The sequence below is a fragment of the Pipistrellus kuhlii genome, unplaced genomic scaffold (assembly GCF_014108245.1).
Source record: "Pipistrellus kuhlii isolate mPipKuh1 unplaced genomic scaffold, mPipKuh1.p scaffold_m20_p_7, whole genome shotgun sequence".
Taxonomy (NCBI): domain Eukaryota; kingdom Metazoa; phylum Chordata; class Mammalia; order Chiroptera; family Vespertilionidae; genus Pipistrellus; species Pipistrellus kuhlii.
This window is the reverse complement of record NW_023425573.1, coordinates 49,957,032-49,983,707: the sequence shown is the minus strand read 5'-3', so window position 1 is coordinate 49,983,707 and position 26,676 is coordinate 49,957,032. Positions and strand designations below refer to the sequence as shown.

At 39.0% G+C, this 26,676-nt stretch overlaps 1 protein-coding gene across 1 annotated transcript in view; it reads left to right on the top strand.

Moving 5' to 3' along the window:
* Positions 1 to 26,676, top strand: part of GALNT5 (polypeptide N-acetylgalactosaminyltransferase 5) — a 48,005-nt gene that overhangs the window by 6,775 nt on the left and 14,554 nt on the right. The window contains exons 2-6 of the mRNA XM_036421838.1: positions 13,775 to 13,941; positions 16,538 to 16,657; positions 23,698 to 23,833; positions 24,331 to 24,450; positions 26,242 to 26,359. Of these exons, the coding sequence (XP_036277731.1) occupies positions 13,775 to 13,941; positions 16,538 to 16,657; positions 23,698 to 23,833; positions 24,331 to 24,450; positions 26,242 to 26,359 (661 nt within the window). The remainder of the gene's footprint in view (positions 1 to 13,774; positions 13,942 to 16,537; positions 16,658 to 23,697; positions 23,834 to 24,330; positions 24,451 to 26,241; positions 26,360 to 26,676) is intronic.

Here is a 26,676-nt window from a genome sequence, read left to right as displayed (position 1 = left end):
CATATTAGGGTTTTATATATATAAACTAGTGACTCGGTGCATGAAATTTGTGCATGAGGAGGGTGTCCCTCAGCCAGGCCCATACCCTCTCCAATCTGGGACCCTTCGGGGGGATGTCCGACTGCCAGTTTAGGCCTGATCCCTGTGGGATCACTGGCTCCCAACCAATCAATCACCTGCCTGCCTGCTTGATCACCCCTAACCAATCTGCCTGCCGGCCTGATCCAACCCAACTGCCCCCTTTCTGACCTGATCACCTCTAATTGCACACCCCTGCCAGACTGATTGCCTCCAACTGCTCCCCTGCCACCCTGCTCACCCCCAACTGCCCCCCTGCTGGCCTGCTCACCTCCAATTGCCTTTCCCTGCTGGCCTGATCACCTCTGCCTTTGCCCCACCACCATGGCTTTATCCGGAAGGACATCCAGAAGGTCTCCTGGTCTAATTAGCATATTACCCTTTTATTAGTATAGATTGTTTTGTGGGTTTTTTTTTTGTTTGTTTGTTTGTTTTGTTTTTGTTTTAATGTTTTGACTGTCAAGGAAGGAAAATCTCCTTACTTATAAAAATGTTTTATATCGGTAAGTCAAAGCAATTTTACTTTTGCCTATAAAGTATGTTTAAAATAAAATGCTTGTTTGACAGTCATTTTGAAGTTCCAGAATGAATCATTTCTTTAGATAAAGTTAAACCTTATAGTTTTTTTGCTGTCAATTATTAGAGTTTGTTTCAATCAGTTGTAACCCATCACCATACAAGTGTTGTTACACATAATCCTGGCCACTGAAAAAGAAGTCTGTCTTCGGGCCTGCAGCTAGAATTAAGGTGGCACTCCAGAAATGAACTCTTTTAAAAAGTGCACTTCCCGAATCTGTATTTAGAGAAAAATGACTCCACAATGTTCTTGCTGCCAGCATTTCGCTTTTAAAGTGCACTAAGAATGACAGCACGCTCCTCCACGCCTGCTGTCGTCATGCCCGGACTCGGTGCAGCTTTTCCTGTAGAGCTCTGGCAAGCCGCTCCACAACATGATGCAAAGCGGCCTTCATTCTCTAAGCCCAAAGCTGGGGCTGTCAACCAATAATTTGATTCCTTCCTACACAGCTAAAGGGAGTTTTCTTCTGGCACATACGAAAAGCAAAAGATAGCACCATGCATTTGCCACAAACCAGTCTAAATTACTGAGGGGAAAGAAAAACCTTTCTGGAAACTTACTTTCCATCCCCTCCCTTTCTATCCCTTGTGGGGTCAAAAACCATAACTAATGAACTACTGAAGGTGGAGGAGGAGGAGGAGGAGGAAGAGGAGGAGCTAGGAGATAAAAAATAAACTGACCACATATCCTTCCAAACTTCAGACTCCTAAAATCTATCAGGCTTGGGGGGAAAAGAGAAACTTTAAAATTAAATGAAGTTCAAATTCTCTTATTTTTATATGGGATGAATATTTTAATGGATCAGCCTGAGACTGCATTTGTGACTAGTAGTGATTGGAGAGCATAGTCTGAAATGGACTGGAAAAACTGTGAGAGACTCCCTGAAAAACCAAAGCGGGAGGGGGAGGAACCTTACAAGATGGATGTGAAGGGTTTTTCCGGCTTTCACCATTATATAGGTCAACACTAGGCAATGGTGTGTGTGCATGCACACATACATGTACATATTTGTGTGCTTGTGTGTGGTACAGCAGCGTGCACTATTTCCCTGAAAAGTTGTATAGGAAAACTGGAACTAAAAAGCAAAATAGTTTAAAATCAGCAGGCTAGAACATATAGCCAAGGTTACATGTGGTTAAAAGATGATTAGGGAGTATTTTGATACTTTTATCTACCACACTTTCCCCATAACTAGAAGAATGTAAAATACATTTTTTACGGCTAATTCAGAGAAGAAAACACAGTTAAACAGTGTCTAATTCATGTAAAACTGAGCAATGTTAAATCAAATCAGTGACTTTTTTCTCCTAAACCTAGCCCTAGAAATATTTCTGGGAATGAGTCATTGGCAAATGTAGGAATTCAAACCTGTCGGTACATCGTTTTTACACATCCAATTAAGGACCCAATTTAATCCCAACTTAACCATTGGCCTAATTTTATCAATGCCTTGCCATAATATTGCCGTGGCTACTTTGGTGCCAGAAAATAACCTCCCATCGGCTGTTCTGGCTGAGCCATTCAGAGCAAGAGCCTCTCGGAAAGGAAGCATTGTTTGCTCAAGGGTCAGAAACTTCGGGGAACATAGCAGTGTTTACAAGTTCTGTTTTGTTGTTTGCTTTCAAAATGAAAGAATCTTTGTAGGTCCCCTCTATAAAAACAACACAAAACAAAAAACCATAGACACAGACAACTGTATGGTGATGACCAGAGGGAAGGGAGTGGGGAGGGGAGGTAGAAGAGGGTAAAGGAGGGATCAGTGGTGACGGAAGCAGACTTGACTTTGGATGGTGGACACACAATACAATATACGGATGATGTATTAGAGAATTGTACACCTGAAGCCTATATAATTTTATTAACCAATGTCACCTCCATCAATTCAGTGAAAAAAATAATAAATAAATAAGTCTATATTATTCCAAATTACATCATCTTCTAAATTGGTTCAGCTTCTAAAATGTTGGTTTATGGACAGGTGTGAGAAGGAGCACTATGGAGAAACTTAGTATTTATAAGAGCCTTTACGACCTGCCTCTCATTTGCTTCTTAAAACCACTCCTCAAGGCAGGTGATACCATTCATTATCCCACCTTTACCCATAGAGAAACTGAGACATAAAGAGGAAATGGGGGTGTCATGTTGGGGCAGATAACTCAGATGGTGGCAGTTCATTTTATCCCATGTGCTATTTGCTCACTGACTCTCATGAGATAGGCACACCATGCCAGGAAGTTGGGACCTTGCATCCTTCACATCATCTCCTTTGATCCTGACAATAGTCTGCAAGATGGATAAAGTGCTACCTCTCCTCATTTTCAGATGAGGAAAAACACTCAGGGAAAGGTAATTTGCCCAAGTGCCCAGAGCTAAGAAATAGCAGGGCTAGGACACAACTTCTGGTCTTCTGATACTTCCTCACCCAGTAATAATTCTCCTACACCAGCTGGCTCCCTCCCAGACCCCGGCCACTCCTCCCTCATGGCAACCAGCATCACCTCCACCCTGCCCAGGTTTGCAGAATCTCTCTGAATAAGGGGAAACTCTCCCTTGCTGAGCCTCACAAAAAAAAGAAAAAAAGAAAAAAAGAAAAAAAGAAAAAAAAAGAGTTTATTTATGTACTAGGCAGCATTGTGTATGAGGTTATGCAATTCTAATCAATCCTTACAGCTGACATACTACCTCTCAAATGACTTGCAGAGGAGAAAGGTGAGGCTCTAAACACCAAACAATATATTGCAAGCCAATGGCAGATTTGGGATTCAAAAGAACATTTTCTGATATCTAATTCTTAGTAATTTTCCACCATTGATTACAGGTCCCTTTCCTTTATTATTATTATTTTTTTATTATTATTATTATTTTTTTTTATCATACTGAGGTCCAATGCACAAAATTCATGCAAGAGTAGGCCTTCCTTCCCCTGGCTGCCAGCACCAGCTTCTCAGAAGAATGTCCAGTCTAATTAGCATATTATGTTTTTATTATAGACTAGAGGCTTGGCATATGAATTTGTGTACAGGTGGGGACCCCTCACCTGGCCAGTGATCAGAGCTATCTTGCCCAGTTCTGATCAGGGCAATTGGGGCCCATCAGGGCCAGCTGGACTGTGGGAGGTTGGCTATGGGAACTCACTGACCACCAGAGGCAGCTCTTGCATTGAGTGTCTGCTCCCTGGTGGTCAGTGTGCATCATAGCAACTGGTTGAGCGATGGACTGGTCATTACTGCTGCATAGGCATATATATATATATATATATATATATATATATATATATATATATATATATATATATATAAAACCTTTGGCAGAAATGAACATTTCTGTTTGCCTTATATACAAGTCAGAGCAGTGTGAGAGAAATTTTTTGTTTGTTTGTTTTATTGTTAGGTAGCTCAACAGAGAAAAATTTAATAGGAAGCCATTTTCTATATAGCAGTAAGTAAAGGTGATTCTTGAAAACTGCCCAACATTCACATCTCAGCAGCAAACAAATATTCTGGGCTCCTGCTGTGCACTCTAACCTCATGGTCCTACTTCAAAGGCCTGGAGCACAGTGTTGGCAGAAGCAGAGAGTACATACTAAAGGAGTAAGCAAAGGAACAATCAAATGTGGCCCGAGAGAGGGCAGAAGTATTTGAGTTCTGACCTGAAGGGTAGGGAGTTAGAAAAGTGGGGAAAGGTAAAAAGAGGGATCAATTGAGAAAGTGAGGGAAATCTGACAAAGGGCGACACTACCCAAGTAAGCAGAGTTCACATACTCAGGGCCATGTTAAGGTTCTTCTAAGAGCCAAGGGGAAACATTGAAAAATTTAAAGCCATAGAAAGAACAATTTAATTTACCTTTCTCAGAAATATCAGAGGGAAGCAAAACTCTTATGGGTGAATGAAGCTAATGATGAATATAGAATCACCAAATGTTAATATTAGATGAAGTTTCAAAAGCAGTCTAATCCCTTCTGTTCCAAAAAAGTCTGAGGAAGGAAAGGGACTCATACACTGTGGTAGAGAGAACAGTCCCTAAGATGCCCTAACCTCCACCCAGAACTATTTCCACCACATCATACCACCTCTTGCTCTCCTCCCTCCCTCCCAGCTTTACTCTGACAGCTGCCTGCTCAAAATAGCTTATTGTTAAAGTGATTAATGCTGATGCTGGTGGTTTATGTGTCTAAGCCCCAGTCCAGTAGCTTTGATATTCAGTTATCCCAGGAACCATGGCTTCAGCCGACCAAGGCCTTTGAATTTGAGAGTGACTGAAATCTTCTAAATTAGTAGTCAGGCAATTCTGACTAAATGTCAAGAGTAGTCTACCCTAGAAATAACAAACCATAGAAGTAAAATTGTTATATAATAATACTCTCTTATCAGTGAGTGCAAAAGAAGTCCCAATAATTCTAAGGTCTTGGAGAAAATAATAAGATTTGTGACAGAGCTCCTCAGCTAGAGGCTCCATTCTCCTTCTGATCATCCTGAAGATACCAGAGCTTGGCCAGTGAGCCCCCAAGGCTCACAGCGAGGCAATAGTTGAATTGCAAATAGAAACTGAGAAAATATTCTCCTCGACCTTCTGTTCAAACCTGAGAGGACTGAGGTTTGACCTACACTTTGACTGTCTTGGAATAAAATGAAAAATTCATAGACGGGAGAGAATGTTATCATTCCCTCAATCTTCTCATCTGAAACCTCCTTTATTTGATGGGCTACATTCAAATCAAGTGAGTGGCTGAGGATCAGCACACACAAGCCAAGAAAGTGAAACATATCACTTTCTGAGTCTCTTGATAAATGATGAGCCCTTGATAGACTTGGATTAAAGGACTGCCTGGGGAAAGGGCAGTGTCCCCAGTCAAAATGGGTGTATTTACATTGTGGATAATCATAGGTCCTCATATGCCTTTATTTTTTTTTCCACCATGGAGCTTACAAAGTATTCATATCCATTATCTCATCAGATCTTCACAGACATTCTGTGATGAAGGCATTGAAATCTTCACCCTAACAGTGAGGAAATGGAGGTTCTGGAAAGTCATAAGATATGCCCCTGGTCATGCAGACAATAGGTGTCTGGAAGGACTCAAAATTCAGTCCTTCATCATCTTTTTCAAATCCAGAGTCTTTCTGTCTCACTGCAGTAGTGTATTAACATTGTGCAGGACACAAATCCCCCACATTAGAAGCCCCATTTATTTTTAGTTGTTGGATTGCCTACAGTAATCAGTCTAGACTTTCCCCAAACAAAATAGATTGGGCTAATTTTTAAGAACAATGGAACTGCAGACTTTAAATACCTAATTTTTGTAATGCATGGACATATAGAATAAAAATATAATTTCTTATTCTCCAAAAAATTATTACCAACCCACAACTGGCTTGCATTTAAATTATACTTGACTTCAGCTGTGATTCCTCACCCAGTATAGCAGAACACAAGGTTTCCAATAGCAAACTGGAAGAAAGAAAGCTTACTTCAGTTGGGTCAGTGTAAGATAACTTGAAATAGATTTTACCACCTGTGAAAACTAGGCGGCTGATGGTATTTAAAAATGGCGTGAGGGCTAATAACACTGAAAATGTTCTGGTCTAACCCACAGTGCCTTTGAACAAGACAGCATGCTGCTTTTTCTAGACACCTGAAAACATGTTTATCCAGTTTAGTAACGCAGGAAATCAGGTATCTATAAATGTTAGAGTGGCCTGACATCTTATCTTCCTTAACCAAGGCACACACTGAAACTCTGTGCTTGAAAGCTCCCACATCTCCTGTGTCCACTTCCCTGCACTTTAATGCTTCCCCTTTTTCCAGGCACCAGTATGATCTATACAAATACAGTCCTCCACAAGGTTTTCTTCAATGTGATCCCTTAAATACATCTAAAATATGCTTGGCAGTAATTAGCAGAGGCACTTCTTATTTCCTGAGATATTAGCATCTAGCGGAATCTTTCATAATCTATCCACATGGTTCCCCTGGTGAAGTCAAGGCACCTTGACAGGCTATGGTCAATGGAAGATCAGATGGGTGGTGAGTGGAGGTGCCATCCCCAAATATCTGAGAGCATTTTCTGCCTCCAATTTCAGATTGCTTAGCATTATAATACTTCTTAGAACATCCTTCTAAAAGAGGCCCAAAATCCACTAATTTCTAATATAAGAAGTTTCATCTGCATTAGCGTCCTTGGTTAACTCTTCCCACTGTAACCAGATGTTTCTACAGTTAACCAAATTTCAGCTCTCAGCAACTCTCCAGACTTCGCAGCCAGCCTTGCTTGTTCAAATGGCACTTGCAGATTTTGTGCAGCTGACCCTTCCTTTTTAGAACTGATTTATCTTTCAACACCAAATGTTATAAAGAATATTTAATTGTGAAATATGTATTTCCCATTCATTTATAATGTTAAGAAGTCATAGGAAGTCACTAATGTCTTTTCAATCCTCCCTATCAATTTTTCTATTTCTCTTAGCTTTACTTCCTCTTTTCCAAACTAAAGCCTGAGATGAAGTATTTTACTATAATATTCCACATCAGTACCCTCAAAATATTATGCCACTTTTCTTTCTACCTCATTTGCTCTGGTGACCCCAAACTTGAATTAATCTAACTATCTGCTTTATCTCTTTCTACACCTAGGCTGCCAGACAGCAGTAAAGCAAACCACACTTGTATTTTGATTAAAATTTTGGGATGTCCAAATTCAGGAAAGTGTTCAAGGCCCCTCAGTGTGTGTGTATGTGTGTGTGTGTGTGTGTGTGTGTGTGTGTTTATGGGTGTAGTTAATGTCTCCTATTGCTCATAGTCTATCCAAAATATTCTCTAATCTCCTCAAGTTTCTACCCTATTGCATGAGCAACTAACCTTTCCTCTTTTATGAACTCCAATTTTTTTAAATTTATCATCCCTGATACATAAATTATTATATATTATCATCATTTTTTCCTATCTCAAATGAAATACCTATTTCCATCATTTAAACTTGTGATTTCAGTTCCATTTCAACTCCATTCCTTCAACCATCCATTCAATCCATAATTATCAAATAATTATTATGTACAACAATGCTAGAAGCTTGTGGCACTGTAGTAAGCAAGGAATACTTGCTCTGCCCTCAGGAAATTCTAGATGCAGAAGATAAGAGAGTAAAGTAAGTAAATTAATGCTCCTGCAGGTATACCGATGACTGGAGAGAGAATAACGGGAGGGTGGCTAGTTTTGTTTGAGTAGTTAAAGAAGGCTTCTCTTTGGAGGCAGTACTTCAGCTAAGACCTAAATGAACAGAAGCCAGCCATGAAGGCATAGGGAGGGTCAACTTGGAGTTTCACATCATTTAAGGAACTAAAAGAAAGTCAATGTGGCCATGGGCAGTGTGATGTGCTAGTGGAATAACTCACAAGCAGTTGGAGAGATAGCCAGAAGTCATACTATATTGGGTCCTGTAGGTTACAGTAAGAATTTTTTATTATTTTTCTATTTTATCCCATAGAAATCATTGAAAGATTTTAAATAGGAGATTAGTGTGGATGTGGTGAAAAGTGGAATTAGAGAGTCCAATTAGGAGACTTCAGAAATGACCCCAAAGAAAAATGATGGAAACTCAAGAAGAAGGGGTAACAGGAGGCTAAAGGTGGAGCTGAGATATATTTGGCAATATAACAGGCAGAAGTTAATGAAAGATTTTACTGGCAGAAAGAGAGTAAATCTAGAATTAACATTCATATTTGTAGCTAAAGGTGGGTGATGATGTCACTAATTAAGAGAGAAAATGCAGAGGAACTGGTTGGGTGAGGTAGGGTGAAATGAAGATTTCTATTTAAAAACTTATGTGTAGGATGCAGGTGAGACATTCAGAGGTGAAGTTAAGTAGTTGGTTGGATAGATGAGTCTGGAATTCAGAGACCAATCTGGCCAGAATATAAACTTAGAAGATAATATTTAAAGCTGTAGAAATGGATGAGATCATACAGTAGAATTGTACACAGAAGACACAAATACCAGGACCCACCTATGAGAATCATCTGTTTAGAGAGTAAAAAAAGGGAAAAACTAAGAAGGAAACTGAAGGGGTGAAAACTAGGAGTGTATAGTATCTCATGAGACAGAAAAGGAGAGTAACTCAAGGAGGCAAGACATGACAATTGAGTCAGTGCCACAGTAAGTCTGATTAATACAAGGAGAGAGACCTCACTCCACCAAAAATCACATAAGTCACTGATCCTTTCAACTGTCAATTCAATTTATACCTTCCCTGAAGCCCATAAATATGATCTGTGTCTTTCTACTCAGGAAAAGGAAATGGAACAGAGATGACAAATTTGCCCTACACGCACCTAGTTACCCTATCCCTTTTCTTTCTAGGTTTCCTCCCAAAATTGTCTACAAAATAATCTCAACTCCTTCATCAACCTCTTACTCTAAATTCATTGTAATCTAGCCCAACCTATTTCTTTCTTGGGGAACTTGATTCCTAATACCTCTCATCTTTGATGGTCATCACCAGAGATTTTGATTATTGGACTGTCACATTGCTTTGTGAAAAAATTTCAAAGTTTAAAATTTGTCTAGTATCAAAGTTATACTTCAATTACTGGAATTACTAGTAATGATGCAATCAAATGCTATAATCTTATATATAATGTTTAGAAATCCATCATATTTTTCTCCCTATTTTCTAATATTTTTATCTAGAATTGAATTATAAATAATAATATTAGAATTCTAACTTTAAAAAAAATGTATTGATTACAGAGAGGAAGGGAGAGATAGAAACATCAATGATGAAAGAGAATCATCAATGGGCTGCCTCCTGCCTGCCCCACACTGGGGATTGAGCCCACAACCCTGGCATATGACCTGACTGGGAATTGAACTGTGACCTCCTAGTTCATAGGTTGACTCTCAACCACTGAGCCATGCCAGCTGTGCTAGAACTCTAAATTTTAATAGTAGGATTTAGGATTTGCTGTCACCAATTTAACACTTTCATGATCTTCAATGTGTAATTTCAAAGAAGATTCAAATGTAGTTTATTATTTTTTTGTAGTTAAAAAAATAAAGAAGATATTCCCTTACTTTAATAATTCTGTTAATTCAAAGTAAACCAACCACTCACCCATCCAATGTGTCATCTCTCTTCAAAAAAAGGATACAGTTGACCCTTAAACAAGATAGGTTTGAACTGCATGGGCCCACTAACACATCAATTTTTGTTTGCTTGAATGTTTTCCTTTTTTGGTAAATACAATCAGCCCTCATATCCTTGGGTTTCACATCTTTAGATTCAGCCAACCCAGGATGGAAAACAGGAATTTTGGATTCCCAACTGCCAACTCACCTCCATAAATTCCTTACCACAGAGAGGAAATACTGTTTTGGGACCATGGTTGGTTGAATCCATGGCTGTGAAAGGCAGATTGTAGTCAAAGTTACATATGGATTTTCCACTGCACTGGGACTGGTGCTCCCAAACCTGTGTTGTTCAAGAATCCACTGTACATGTTTTCTAGGTGAATAATGTTAGGTAAATGATTTAATTTCTTGAGCTTCAGTCTGCTCCATTTGAAGAAGAATATAATAATATGTTTCTCAAGTAGTTTTTATAAAAATCGAATTTAACCATGGACTGATTGTACAGTGCTATGCAAATGTGATGTGTATCTACTTCTTATGTTATCTGGCAGAAGGTCCTGTTCCCATAAAATGCCCATCTACTGCCAGCTGCTTTTGTTCTAGTGTTGTTAAGACTTCCTGAATGTTTATTTTTGGAGCCAGACTTAGACCAGAACTTGAGTCCCAACTGCCCTTTACTAACAGTAAATTCATGGACTAGTCTCCCCATAATTTCAATTATTCATCTAGAAAAAAAGAAAGATATGCTGTTGGTTTGATGTTTAAATTGAAATAATGTGGAGTGCCTATAGTACTTACTTATGATGATCATAATTTAAGTATTGCATTGCTAACTGCTGTGTTAAAAGATGGCAAATACTCTTTGTGAGGTTCCACTGGGCACCATCCCTAAATAGTAACTTAGGCAGGAGATGGAAAAATACCAGCAGTGAGGCAGTATGTAGTGCAAAACCTGGGAGAAAACAAAAACCAATTGGGACCTACATGAAAACCAACTCCTACTGTAGCCTTCCTCCCATTTTTATGCCAGCAAAATGATTTCATGGCTAAACTTTAGCAGAGAGAGTCTCAGCAAGAAACCCCTAAATAGAAAGAGAAGCTGAAGAGTTTAATGTTTATATATATAATGTGTATGTGTATATACATATATATGTATATACACATTTATATGTATATACACATTTATATGTGTATAAATACACTGTATAATAAAAGAGTAATATGCAAATTGACCATACCTCTGCTAAACCCACAAGCCATGCCCACCAGCCACATCCACCAGCCAATCAGGAGCTAATATACAAATAAACCCAATCAAGATGGCTATGGTCATGGAGAGCAAGAGGGAGACTTGGGTTTCCCTTGCAATGGAGGAAGCCAAGCTTTCTGCCTGCCCTTGCTGGCCTTGGCTGGGAGTCTGTCCATTGGAGCCAGCTGGGGGGTCCCTTCCCAAAGCCAAGCCTCTGCCAGAGGCTTTCGGCCTTGGCCGGGGTCAGAGCCGGGCGATCAAGCCAGCTTGGGGTCCCTGCCCAGGCCAAGCCAGGCAATTGGAGCCAACAGGGGGTCCCATGCCCAGGGCTGGAGGCTTTAGGCCTTGGCAGGGGCAGAGCCAGAAATCGGATGAGATAGGTGTAAACTACAGAGGAAACACCTTTTCTGACCACTCATTGGCTGAGCTCCCTGTAAGCCACTGGTAATATTCTTAGTAACTTGGGTATAAGAGTCCAAAAAGGTGATCTAGGGTTTTTCCATCATACTCCTGGAGAAAAAAAAAGAAGGTCCAATGCTGGAGGGCTAAGAAATGTCATAACCTTCCCTAGGCAGTTCAGCTCAGTGGATAAGGACTAGGTTTACCAAGAGCAAGATCTGGGTTAGATTCTGATCAGGGGCATGTACCTTAGTTGCAGGCTCCTCCCTAGCTGGGGCCCAGGTCAGGGCTCATGCAGGAGGCAACCAATCAATCAAGTGTACATCTCACTTTGATGTCTCTATCTTTCCCTTTCTCTTCCACATTCTCTAAAAAATCAATGGAAGCATATTCTCAGGTGAGGAAGAAAGGAAGAAAAAAAAAGAAAGAGAGAGAGAGAGAAAGGGAGAGAGAGAGAGAGGGAGAGGGAGAGAGAGAGAGAGAGAGAGAGAGAGAGAGAGAGAGAGAGAGAGAGAGAGAGAGAAGGAAGGAAGGAAGGAAGGAAGGAAGGAAGGAAGGAAGGAAGGAAGGAAGGAAGAAAAGAAAAATCATATACTATGAAAGACGTATCTTGAAAATGCCTAAAAAAAGTTGTCATTTTTTCGTGGTGAAGGGGCCAGAGTCTGTGTTGATGAAAACACCTTGGTGAATGCAGTGACTGGCAATGGCTACAGCAGTGGGGTGATGGAGCTGGTGCCTTTCCCTGATCAGCCTGGTCGTCTTCCACAAAGGGAGGCCAGACTTCGGTAGGACATCCCTTGAGGGCTCCCAGTATGTGAGAGGGGGCAGGCTGGGCTGAGGGGACTCCCACCCACCCAGTGCACAAATTTCATGCACCAGGACCATAGTGTGTGTGTGTGTGTGTGTGTGTGTGTGTGTGTGTGTGTGTAGTCCCAACAATGTGTGTATATGTGTGTGTGTGTATATATATATATATATATATATATATATATATAGTTATAGTTATAAAGCAGTGTTTATTAAAATACATTTCCTTTTCAAAATTGAGTTATTATCTGTTAAAGTGTGTATGCATTTTGGGGGAACACTATATACACTGAGTGGCCAGATTATTATGATCTCTAAAACGCATAATAATCTGGCCACTCAGTATACTTCTCTTGAGTACCTCATTTATTTGCTATCAAAGACATTATAAATCATGCACCTGATCAGTTTCCCCCTTTGCACTGGCTGATAGGAAGCTCAGGGCAAATAGGTGGTTGATCTCTAGCAAAAGTCTAAAATACTTTTGGTACCCACTTGAGATACAAATACACTGAGTGGCCATATTATTATGCATTCAGAGATCATGTATCTTTGTGTTTGTGTGTGTGTATATAAAATTTGGTATTAATACATTTACTCACAGAGTGGAAAAATATATTTTATTTGGCATTTGGCAGAAGGCCATTTGGAAGGACCATCATAAACTACCTGGTAGCACTATATAATTCTGAATGTTTTCCCATGGTAAATAATCTAATTCGGACAACAAAATACTCCCATTTGGTGTATTTCTTTGCCAAGAACTGTGCTGGGCATTTTACGAACATCCTCACTAGGCTGTACAATTTGGTTCAATAAGAACCATTACTTCATCTCACAGATGAGGAACTGAGGCACAGAGAGATTAAGTAAGGATTAAGTAAGGTATCAGTGAATAAAGATCTTAGAAAATATTGGTGGTTGGATTCAAAATAGTGTCTAACCATCTGCAAAGCCCATGTCCTTCCCACTATAGCCTGATGCCTCCATTATAAGTTCTCGTGTCTCCCATTGTTAGCTTTTTTACACCAACTCCTGTTAGTGGCTATTCTTCCTTTGCTCTTTTATTTTGTTTATGCACCTCTCTAGGAAAAAGCACACAACAGAATCCTCTTTGATATATATGGATGGATAGATATAGATAGATGATGTGATAGATGATAGATAGATAGATAGATAGATAGATAGATAATGTACACACACAATCATAGATAATGTACACACACAATCATACTTTCTTTAAAATATATTTTATTGATTTTCCACAGAGAGGAAAAGAGAGGGATAGAGAGCTAGAAACATTGATGAAAGAGAAACATCTACCAGCTGCCTCCTGCACACTCCCTACTGGGAATGTGCCCACAACCAATGTACATGCCCTTGACCGGAATCAAACCTGGGACCTTTCAGTTCACAGACCGACGCTCTATCCACTGAGTCAAACCAGTTTTGGCATACTTTTTAACTCTTAAATTCATCCTGTGGATCTTGTTATTCTGCTTATGCACGTTGCTTATGCTCAGCGTGTATTCTCGCCCAGGTGTGCAAAGCAGCTGGTTCACAATAATCTCCCAACCACCAGTGTCATCATGTGCTTTGTGGATGAGGTGTGGTCCACTCTCCTGAGGTCTGTTCACAGTGTCCTCAATCGCTCTCCTCCACATCTCATCAAGGAGATTCTGCTGGTGGATGACTGTAGCTCCAAAGGTAAGAAAACTGATCCTGAAAAAATCAAAGTTTGATATAAAACAATTGAACTGACGATTCTTGGGGAAAAGGGGAGAAGGGGATGTGGGAAGAGACTGAACATAAACTGTGCACCTATGGATGAGGACAATGGGGAGTGGGGAAAGGGCAGAGGGTGGGGTGGGAACCTGGTGGAGGAGAGCAATGGTGGGAGGGGGGAAAAAAGGAACATTTGTAATAATATGAACAATAAAAATTTATTTAAAAAAAACAATTGCAGTTTGGATGTATGGTAAAATTACTGGGTAATCCGATAAAGCATATACATTTTACAAATGACAAATCATCGTTCCTAACAACTATCTGGAGCCCTGTCCAGTTAGCTTGCCCAAACTTCCTTTCCACTGTAACTTCTCAGCCACAGAGGAGTGACTTTCTAACTTTTGCCTCTTGGAGACAGGTACTATGAAATCTGAAGATGTTCTCTCAATTGCACAAACACTTTTTTATGGATCTAATAAGCAAACACCTCACAATTAATGGGGTACCTTTTCTATAAATAGCGTTTGAGTTAGACTCTGTGGGAAACAAGGGAATGGAAGGCCTATGGCTTCTTCCTCAAGAGCAAAACATATTATATTTTCAGTTAAGTGTTAAGATGAATTGCCAATGGGACCATAGAGATAAGGTTTTAATGAAGTTCAGAAGCAGAATCCACCACTGTAAGGCTTTACGTTTGTTTTGTTTATTACAGAAAAGACTCTCTTTCTTTGGATTTTCAATAAATTTGTGTGTGTAAGTGGTCCCATGACTAACAGAGGTTCCATGACTGCCATGTTATAAATTCCCAAAAGGCAGCCAACTTCCAAAAAGCTTAGAAAATAGTAAAGAGTTGCCAACCCTTAATAGAGCAGATTAGCCTTGTTCGTGACCACAATGACAGCCAATTTTCTCAGCCTCAGAGTTTCCCACCGGAATCACACGGAGCCCCTGAAGCTAGGCAATGCTTAAGGAAAACTAATTGAAAACTTTAAGAAAGCGTACACAGAAAGAGTATATAGTAGTTACTAAACAGATAACAGTCTCTTTAGGAATGGCGTGTCCTGATTTTGTGGGACCTGAAGCTTCTATGGAGTCTTTTTAAGAAAAACAACACAAAGTGAGTAGGAAAGTGAGCAGCAGAAGTATTCCTAAAGCCAGTCCTTCTTGAGAATGTTAATTACACATAGAAGTGATCACAAGGCACATCAAAATACCTCATAAAATATCACACACACACACACACACACACACACACACACACACACACACTCCTTTAGCTGCCATCCAACAAGACATGGTAGGTGTGATGGAGGGGGATGTCACAGCAGGAAGTGACAGTATTCTTAAACAATTACAGTTGCAATATCTTTCTTTTGCAAATTTTTTAGTTTGCATACAATGCTTAGCCTTTTCCCTGGGCCTTAGAAGGGGATTTTGTTAAGGGGGTTGGGGGAGGAGAGTGGATGGTACAACTTTAATTTATTTCTAGGTAAATTTGCCCCTGTACTTACTAATACTCAGAAAAGGTGATCCCTCCTGTGTGTAATTTGGCAACACAGAGAAGAAGGACTTGAGATTTAAGAAAAACAGTTGGAAAAAGAAGAGAGTTGAGTATTGAACCCAGATAAAAATTCATCCCAAAAAATGACATCAGAAAAGAAAATAATTGCCAATGAAATAAAATTTCATTTGCAACAGCATGGATGGACCTACAGGGTATTATGCTAAGTGGAATAAGTCAGAAGGAGAAAGACAATCACCATATGATTTTACTTATATATGAATTCTAAAAAATAAAAAATAAAATAAATGAGCAAACAATACATAAATGAACTCATAGATCCAGCAAGCAAATTGATGATTACCAGGTGGGAAGGGGATTGTAGGGATTGGTGAAAAATATGAAGGGATTAAGAAGTACAAATTACCACTTATAAAATTAGTTATAGGGATGTAAAGTACAGTACAGGGAATATAGTCAATAATATTATAATAACTATGTATGGTGTCAGATGGGTACTAGACTTATTGGGGTGATCATTTCATAAGCTATATAAATGTTTAATCATTATGTTTCACACCTGAAACTAATATACCGTATTTTTTGGACCATAAGACACTCTGGACCATAAGACGCACCAGTTTTTAGAGAAGGGAAATGAAGAAAAAAAGATTCTGAAACAAATAGTGTCCTAAAATATTTTATGTGCATTAAAACCCAACATCACAGTCATAAACACATGTAATCAACCCTGTAAAGTAAACAGCAGCATTTAGAACCATTTTAGAGCCGGGCAAGCACACAGAGACCACACAGAGCCGGGCAAGTAAAAAAACTTTTTTTTTAAAGTATATGCGTAGGCTATATTTGGACCATAAGACGCAGGGACTTTTTCCCCCCACTTCTGGGGGGAAAAAAGTGCGTCTTATGGTCCGAAAAATACGGTAATATTGTATGTCAACTATAATTGAAAAAAATGTATTTTTTAAATATCATAATTTTTGGAGTTTATCATTTTGGTATTATCCAGATCTAGTTAAGTGATGTCTTTTTTACTCTCACACTCTGATATAGATTACCTAAAAGATAATTTGGATAAATACATGTCTCAGTTTCCAAAAGTTCGGATTCTTCGCCTCAAAGAGAGACATGGTTTAATAAGAGCCAGACTGGCAGGGGCACGGATTGCAACAGGTAAGAAGCTGCTGATTTTCTGTTTTGGTTACATTTTTATTTTATTTTAATATTTTAAAATGCATCAAATGTGAAATAATTGTACAGTGCATCCATATATCTGTCATTTTTTTTTTGCAATATGTGCTTCATCACACATATACAGACACGTCTATACATACACACCTTTTTTTTGAACTTTTGGAAAGGAATTTACAGACATCATAACACTGTATCTAATACCTCAGCAGGCATCTCTGAAGAACAGAGACATTCCCATACATACATACTCCCATACATAGGCACAAATTTGCAGACTTAAATATTACCTAATATATCATCCTTTCAAATTTTCTCATTGCTCCCAAAATATTTTATATAGCTGGGTTTTTTTTGTTTTTTTTTTCAAATTTGAGAACTAATTAAGTTTCATGCACTGAGTTTGGTTGTTCGCTCTCCTTAGTCCCTCAGTGTAGAATAGATGTCGCAACCATTGACTTGTGGTGTGTGTGTTTTCGAAGAATATAGGCCATTTGTTTTGTATAATCGACCACAGTCTAAAATTTCCTCTTTCTTCCTGTCACCTACAGGATAAATGTTTTTGGCATGAATACTATAGAGAACTCAACTGCATTAAGTGAAGGAATTGTGTACTTATTGCCTCAAATCAAGAGGTACATGATGTCAGGTTGCCCCGCTGTTGGTAATACTCATTTTTAAGCACTTGGTTAAGATATCAGCAGCTATTTGGTAATGAAAAGTTACTTGTGGGATGATTCTTTGATCCAATCAAATATCTCGTTTTCCTCACAGACTATAGCTAATGGGTTAGCATTCAATGATAATCATTGCTTGATTCAGTTACTACACTGAGAGCTGCAAATTTATTTTTCTAATTCTATCATTTCTTTTTTATTAGCTGCCATTGACTTGTAAAATAGTAAGCTCTCCCTTTTTCCCCTCTCTCCTTTTTTTTCTCCCCTCTAATGCACCTATCACTATGGATTTATAACTTTAAAAAATTAAATGTGTATCTTATCAGCATTATTGGGGGGGGGGGGATGTGCTCAATTGTCCCAAATCTGAACACCAAGAGCCCTTTCAAGCCTGACCCCATCAATATTTCAGATCTTCAGAATTTTAAAATTGTCTCTCCTCTGACATATGCTTGCACTTCTGATAGCCCTTTCTGTCTTCCTAAAGAGCAATATGACTTGTTGTCTTCACCCCTTTTTAGTGTGTGGGTGTTGGTAATGAATGGGAGGAAGTGAATCTTTTCTATCCATGGGTATTCTAAAATGAACATCATGCATTTGGTTCATTTTCACATCTTCTATGGAAGGACCTCATAAAAAATATCTGACATTTTGTACCAGGTATCATTCTAAAAACTTTCTACAGTAACTGAATTAATCCTCTAATAATTCTGTGAGGTAGGTACAACCATTTTCATTTTACATATTAAGAAATATAGACACAGTGAGGTTGTGATTTGTCCATGTTCTCCTAGCTAATAAGTTGTAGAGCCAGGATTGGAACACAGAAACCTTTACTCCAGACTCTTCACTCTTATTTACTCCACTTTTCTGTCTTTAAATAGGTAGACACCATTCTGCCCCTGTAAGTCATGGCATTGCAAATCCCCACCTGATTGCATTCAAGCATATCCAGATGGTGAATTATGTGCTCACCTGAGTTTCAATTCCTGTAACTATAGCTCAGATTTGGAAGTCTTCTTATCCCATTGCTTTGCTAAAAAATAGTTTTCTCTCTCGGTAATATAAATTTTCAATTGACAACAAATATATCACACAAAAATGGCATTGCAGTGACAACTAAGACTTTCTTTTTTTTTCAAAATATATATTTTTATTGATGTTTTACAGAGAGGAGGAGAGAGGGATAGAGAGCTAGAAACGTTGATGAGAGAGAAACATCGACCAGCTGCCTCTTGCACACCCCCTACCAGGGATGTGCCCGCAACCAATGTACATGCCCTTGACCAGAATCAAACCCGGGACCTTTCAGTCTGCAGACCGATGCTCTACCACTGAGCCAAACCGGTTTCGGCACAACTAAGACTTTCTTAACAATTAAGTGCATTTGGACAAAAATAAATAAACTTCCATGTTTGATTTTCTATGGAAAATAATTGTCCACAAATGATACAAGACTAGACTGGTCGAGAAATAGTCCAAGTAGGTAACTTTTGAGCTGTGATCTAGTTGAAGAACATTTCCAGGAAAATGGAACAAAAAGTATAAATACACTGATGCAGAAACAAACTCTGTATATTCGGGATAAAGAAAGCAGTTTTGACTGATGAATGCTAACTATGGAAAGAAAGGTAGGAGATTCATTTAGGAAGAAAGGCAACGGTAGGCGTTTAAAAGCGTATGCATCATTTAAGGAGTGTAGGTATTATTCTTGGGATAATGTAATGCCAATAAAGACATTAATGAGGATAGTAAAACTGTCTGATTTATATTTTGAAAGCTCACTGTGGTCACTTTGTAGAGAATTAATAAAGGGAGATGAGAGAGAAACTAGGGAGACCAATAAGGTGGCTACTGTAGTTATCTAGGCACCAGGAAGGTACCAAGACAGATAGAGGAAGTGGTCAGACTTAGAATATATTGTGGACATGGAACTTACAAGACTTGACATCAGCCGAAACCGGTTTGGCTCAATGGATAGAGCGTCGGCTTGGGGACTAAAAGGTCCTGGATTCTATTCCAGTCAAGGGCATGTACCTTGGTTGCGGGCATATCCAGTAGGGGGTGTGCAAGAGGCAGCTGACCGATGACTCTCTCTCATCGATGTTTCTAACTCTCTATCCCTCTCTTCCTCTCTGTACAAAATCAATAAAATATATATTTAAAAAAATAAAAAGTCACTGTTTAAAAAAAAAAAAAAGACTTGACATCAGATAAGATGTGAAGAAAGTAATAACAAGAGGAGTTAAAAAAGAAACCTGGGATTGGAAAGAATTTGAACAACTAAATGGGCAGTAAGATCATAGCCAGAGGAATAGATTTGGGATTACAAATGAGTTCTGATTTTGTTCATATAAGTTGGAGATGAAAATTAGACATCCATGTAGATGCTTAAGAAAGCTGATGAATACAGAACCACAAGTGATTTGCTTGTAAAAAAATTTCCATTGCCTGCCTAGGGTACAAAACATGCTGGTAAGAATCTTCATAATAGTCTAAATTGTTAGACAACATGAGAAGCTGTCTTCAAATGGAATGTTATGAACTTGATCAAAGCAGTTGCCTAATTGGCCCATTCAAGCTCTTGTAATTACAACTGTAAACTAATTTCTTTGAATTTAATAAATCCAAATATGAAAATATGAATCTGTTTCTCAGTCATTCATTAGCACCCTTGAGTACATTAGCTCAGTTTTATTTTACTAACCTTTAAGCTATTATATCATAAGATAAATTTTTACATCACAACCAAGTATCGTTTCTGAAATTCTGAGTCTTCTACAAAATAATAAGGGCACAGCAGTGACTCTGATCCCTAGCCATGTCCACTATTAATTCAGGCTCTAGGGCTCAATCAGTTCTTCATCTGAATCTGATTCAGGCAAAAAACAAACAAACAAACAAACAAACAAACAAAAAACTCCAATCAGTTATTTACTAGGAACAAGGAGGTAGAGAGGACATGTGAAGGGAATGTGAAGGGAAGGCTGTGGTCAATGAATTTCTAGGGTAAGGCTCCCATATGAAAGCAACAGAAGTAAGAAAAGATGTGGTAGTCGAGGTACAAGGAAATAAACCAACCAGCTGGCCAAGTGACTTCTTGCCCTGCCAAGAGGAGCCTGTTGTCAGGAAGATTCAGTAGAGAGTCAGAGTAGAGATCAGACTTTCATTTCCTTCATGGCCTTTCACAAAATACTTGACATTGCTCTTTGCATTCCAAAGGATCAGTTGGCTAACTTTAAAAAGTGGCATCTGACTCCTGGCCAACTCTGAGGTCTCCTAAAGAGCAACAGCCCTGTACATTTCTGCCACTAGTTTCTGCTGAAGTCAACACAGGTGGTTTTCTGAGCATCACTTATAAATCATTATGCAAACTTAAGTGGTGAGCCAGGTCCACATTCCTCAAGGAACCCTAAACACAACATTCCAGCACTACTGTGTGCTGGCAGCAATCTCTCAAGCTGGTCGGCTAAATATAAGTAGGAGTCGTGCTCAAAAAGGAGCCAAAAATGTCTGGCACATTGAGTGGCTCTGGGGTGGCCAAAAAAATAAATAATAAGTTACAGTGAAACCCATATACAAACACTCCAGCATTACTGGAACTTACTCCTAGAAAACAAACAAAAAACCCTGCCAGGTGGCTATCTAGATTGAGTTAATTATTTAGATTGAGCTGCAACTTAAACATTCATTGTTTAAGGGAAAAAAATATAAACAACACTCACCACTTATTAAGCATTTAGGTATTAAGTAGATATTAGAAATAGCCTCATAAGGGAAAGCTCAAAGAGCTGTAAGTTAACTATCCAATGTGGCTAAGGGCAGCTGTTCTGGCATGAAGACAGTTCTGTGTGACTTCAATCCTATGTTCATTTCACCATGCCTCTCAGCCTTTCGTTAAGAACAGAGTGTAAAATATCCATAAACCATATCCAGAACAATTAGAAATCCCACTCAAAGTTAGAGACACAGCTCCCTGTTCTGATTTCCGTGATCCTGTTTAAAAATAAAATGTCTGAGTGTGGAGCAATGACATTCTTGCTCGGGAGGTCTCATCCCTCCCAAAATACAGTATAAAAAGTCATTCGATCCAGGGGTCCTCAAACTTTTTAAAGTGGGGGCCAGATCACGGTCCCTCAGAGAGCTGGGGGGCCGGACTATATGAACTACTAATTCCTACTGTAACACCTCGGCTGTGCTCACTGCCCAAAAAACCTGGCGGGCCGGATCAGACTCCTCTGCGGGCCGCATGTGGCCCGCGGGCCGTAGTTTGAAGACGCCTAAAATGCTCTTTCCCTCGGGTTTCCAGCAATAAGTGAATGAGAAACTTTGTGGGGATTTGGGACAGACAGGAATTGAAGACAAGATTGGGGACCCCTTCACCTGCCACTGGTGCCTGAAGAAGATGATCTGACCCTTTGACCCTTTGAGCCTACTGTGGGGATAGGGATAGGGTCTAGCAGAAACTGCTATTTAAACTCTGGGTCTGAATGGACAGAAGTGGAGTGGGATCTGCTTAGGTTCTTTGTTCCTCAGTTTTCTTATCTCTTAAATGGGAATAAACTTAGATCTATACTTCAGGTTTATTGTAAGGATTATACAACTATGTATAATGCTTACAACAGGGTCTGGCATAGAGCAAGCACTTCATAGGAGATAAATGATGTTATTAAAGTTTGACAAAAGCAGAGGAGAGCAGCCAGGTGTCAGAGTGATCAATTAACACAATGAGCCCAAATGCAAGTACAGTCACTGCTTTCCTTACTTGCTTCCATAGTGTAAGTAAAGAAGCTAAACAAGAAGAAAGTCTTGGCTCCCCCAGTGCTGACTTTCCCCCCATGGAATGGAGCTGGGCTGGTGAACTAGAGCAGATATCAATCTTGCTGTGAAAGGAATCCAGAATGAAAGGCTGAGAGAGAAGGGTTAAGAATAGAAAAGTACTGACTACTGTGCCAGGCCAGCATGCCTCAGTGTTTGAGGTTCAACCTATGAGCCAGGAGGTCATGGTTCCATTCTCAGTCAAGGCACATGCCCAGTGTGGGGCATGCAGAAGGCAGCCTATCAATGATACTCTCATCATTGATGTTTCTCTCTCCCTCTCCCTCTCCCATTCTCTCTGAAATCACTAAAAATATAATTTTATATAAGAAAAGTACTGAGTGAGAGTATACAAAAATGTTTTCAAGATCCACCCACCTTCCATAAGATGAGACAGAGATATCGGCCTTAGAGGGAGGCCTCCAAATAGAAAAACCTGGGCTAGAAACAGATATCCATAAAAGTGGATAGGGAGGGAAGGGAACAGCTGAGAGGGAAAGAAGGCCTGCATCCTGGACTGCACCTCCCTCCAATGCACCAGCTGTGCACCAAGTCTTCAAGGGGAGGGTGGGGTAAAGCTTTTGTAATTGCTTATGGTAGAGCCTGAAAGATTCCACATAGGATTTTGGCAAGCCAGATCCCTCTGAGTATTATTAATATCTCTCTCTCTCTCTCTTTCTCTCTCTCTCTCTTTCTCTCTCTCTCTCTCTCTCTCTCTCTCACACACACACACACACACACACACACACACACACACACACTTCTTGAAACAATATAGATACTGCTGAGATTTTCATTGAAAGGAGAAAGAGTGTTACTTCACCCAACTAATTTTTTAAAAAGAATTCTTAATACATATTTCTGGCCTCTGAGTTCTATTTTTTCTCTTACAACATTTTGAAATTGTGATAAAAGATGCATAACATAAAATTTTACCATCTTAACCATTTTTCAATATATAGTTCTGTACTGTGAAGTATACTAGTATTTCCATTGTTGTGCAACCAATCTCAGAACTCTTTTCATCTTGCAAAACTCAAACTCTAGACCCATTAAACAACCATTTTAACACTGCCTCTTAGACTTCCTGCTTCCTCTACCTTAACTTCTTTTCACCCCTATAATGTAGAGCAGTTTTTCCTCTTCATCATCCTAAGACCAAATGTGGAATCTCAAACTTCTCCTGCTCTTTTGAAGAACAAAATCCCAGTTCTCCACCTCCAGAGTTTTTGGGATGCATCCCCTTAAATTAGAAGGACATAAGCAACCACTTCTAATGTTAAGTATTCCCTTCAGAATTTTGCCTACCCAATTTATGTGGCTTATCAATTTTTTTGCAAACATAAACAGCACTTGCCCCATGCGACTGCTAGAAAAAAATGTCTTTTATTCCATTGTAAAACAAAATGATAGGAACAAGGAATTCAGTGAGAAAAGAAGACTTCTGCCTTTACAAGCACACTTCTGGAACAATATCTAAGACCTTATATGACATTTTCAAATGGATTTTTTTTTCTGGCTCTTTAGGTGATGTGTTGACATTTTTAGATTCTCATGTGGAATGTAACATTGGTTGGTTGGAACCTCTTCTGGAAAGAGTTTATTTAAGTAGAAAAAAAGTAGCCTGTCCAGTAATTGAAGTCATCAACGATAAGGATATGAGGTAATATTGTCATATTCCACAAGATGCTTCTAAGTAAGTCTTTAACCAGCAGCAACAGAAAATACTGATCACACTCATCATGGGTGCATTTTTGCAAATCTAAGAAATACACAGGTTATCCATAAATAAATGGAAATAGATGATAGATATCTTGGGATCAGGGCAGGCAAATCTGTTTATTTGATCATGACAAATTCTTAACCCTTAACTCCATTGTCCAGTTCTTTCCTCTTTGTATTCAACTGAACCAAAAATACGTATTTTCCTTAGAACATTATTTTTTGTTTAAGTATAAGTTGAAAATAAGTAATTCAGCCAATTGGTCACTATTGCAAATTGTACTTACAAATTTTCTAAAAATGTTCTTTAAAAGTTTGTAGTGATCTAAAGTCATCTGCATAAACACTGGTTTTATTCATTAAACAAGACATGGCTTTGGGTCTGTTAAGTATACATGTATGATCTCAAGTAGCACTTTTGGTCTTTCCCTGAACTAGTTACATGACAGTGGATAACTTTCAAAGAGGCGTCTTTGTGTGGCCCTTGAACTTTGCTTGGAGAACAATTCCTCCAGACGTTATTGCAAAAAACAACATTAAAGAAACTGATGTAATAAGGTAAGTGTTTGAAATTTAATTTTAGGAAACAGTCATGTGTTTTTTAAGCCCTAGTATGTTTTTTATTCATTTTTGTTTGTTTTTAGAGAGGGAGGAAAGGAGAGGGAAAGACACACACATTAATGACAGAGAACCATTGATCAGCTGTCTCCTGCATGCTCCCTACTGGGGATCAAGCCCACAACCAGGGCATGTGCCCTAACTAGTAATTGAACCGTTATCTTCTAGTTCATGGGATGATACTCAATCAACTGAGACACACTAGCCAGGGTTCATGCGTCTTTTTATAAAGGCATAGGAAGCAATTTTACCAAGAAAGTCTATTCTGTCATTTAATAGGATATCAAGAATTATAGTTATAGCCAATAATCCAAAAGTAAACAAAATTTTCCTGAAAAAATAGTTTCCCACTACCAAAACTCATTTTTCAAATGGTCCACCGCACCTAGTCAGCCCTGAGTGCAGAGGAATTTTTTAACACATTTTCTGTTCTCTGGGATTTACAACTCAAGATACATTGAGCTAGTTGAATATATATCGCATATATGCTATAAAAACACACATAATATTGAAGTCAATATGAGTTAAAATTAGGAGAGCAAATAATAGTAATAGAAGTATCATTGTAATAAAAATAATAGCTACTATTAGGATTTTCTTTTCGAATCTAGTCTTCCCTTCATAGGATAGCTGCCAATTTCTATGAATGAATTAATAAATAGATGTGGAAGATAGATATGAATTAAAATTGGAGCTTTATTGCTGGAGAATCTGGATTGAAGAGCACAACTTATACCTGAAGTTGAAGTGGAGGCTTCCTAACACTTGCCCTAGAGTCCAGCCCTGCAGGACAAGCAGGCAGCCAGCCCCAGGCTGTGCAGTGGGAGCTCTGAGCTTTCCTTGTCTGAGAGAGTTATGTAGACTCAAGACAGCAAGTTCCAAGAGAGAGCCCAAGCCCAGACTATGCATTGCAGCATGCTTTCCCTGAATGTAATCTCAATAAAGCACACTCATTCCTTGCCTTGTATGATGCTTCAGGACTGATGCTCTAGCTAGTGAAGTAGGAGTACTGTTATTTATCCAGCGCTCTGCTTTTAACCCACTCTATAACCCTAGGAGAGAGGGGGCAGTATTCCCTTATAGAGATGAAAAAATTGATACTTAAAAGAGTGAAGTAGCCCTAGCTGGTTTGGCTCAGTGGACAGAGCATTGGTCTGCAGACTGAAGGGTCTCAAGTTCAATTCCAGTCAAGGGCACATGCTCAGATGTCCAGCTCAATTCTCAGTAGGGGGGCATGCGGGAGGCAGCTGATTGGTGATTCCCTCTCCCTTTCTCTCTAAAATCAATAAAAATATATTAAAAAAATAGTGAAGTAATTTTCCCAGAGATACATAGATAGTTAAAGCAGAAATTGGGATTGAAACCCAGATCTGCCTGAACGTAACACTCTTGTTTTGATCCTGCACCTAAAGAATCTCTTTGCCTTTATTAGACTCTCATATTGAGGATCAATGGAGTAGTTGAGTTCAGAATAAACTCAACATAATATTAGGAAGGGAATGTATTCTGAATAATCTGGAAAGAACATTTGGGATACAGGTCATGCTAGTTCCAGGTCCCACCTTCCTTCTGCCACCATGAACCAGGGAAGTTGCCACTTCAATGCTGTTTGTGCTATTCCAAGACTTCCCCACACTTGGCAGCTATTCTGAAAAGCCTCACAAGCTATGATAACAACTGCGCTCCCATGATATACAAATGTAAAAAAAAAACAACCTTTTCTCATTGTAGGTGCCCTGTCATGGCAGGTGGATTGTTCTCTATTGATAAAAATTACTTTTATGAACTTGGAACATATGACCCTGGGCTTGATGTTTGGGGTGGAGAAAATATGGAGCTGTCATTCAAGGTATTACGAGTGTTTCTCAAATTCTATCTACAATTAAGAGCTTATACAATAGTTTTAAATGATTTCATTGTACTAATACAATCAGATATATGACTGCCCCAGGGTGGATTGTGTATGTTTGGAGGGATTTCACAGAAATTTTAGGGCCTCTGGATTAATGTTTTCATATCCAAGATTGAATTTGGAAGAATCAATAGCACTCATGAAATTTATTAGAGCTCCCTAATAATTCACAGTACTGTTTCTGCATCAGAATATGGGGGAAATAATTGCCTGTCATCCCGTGTAAACACTGTAGGATTCATACTTAATATAAA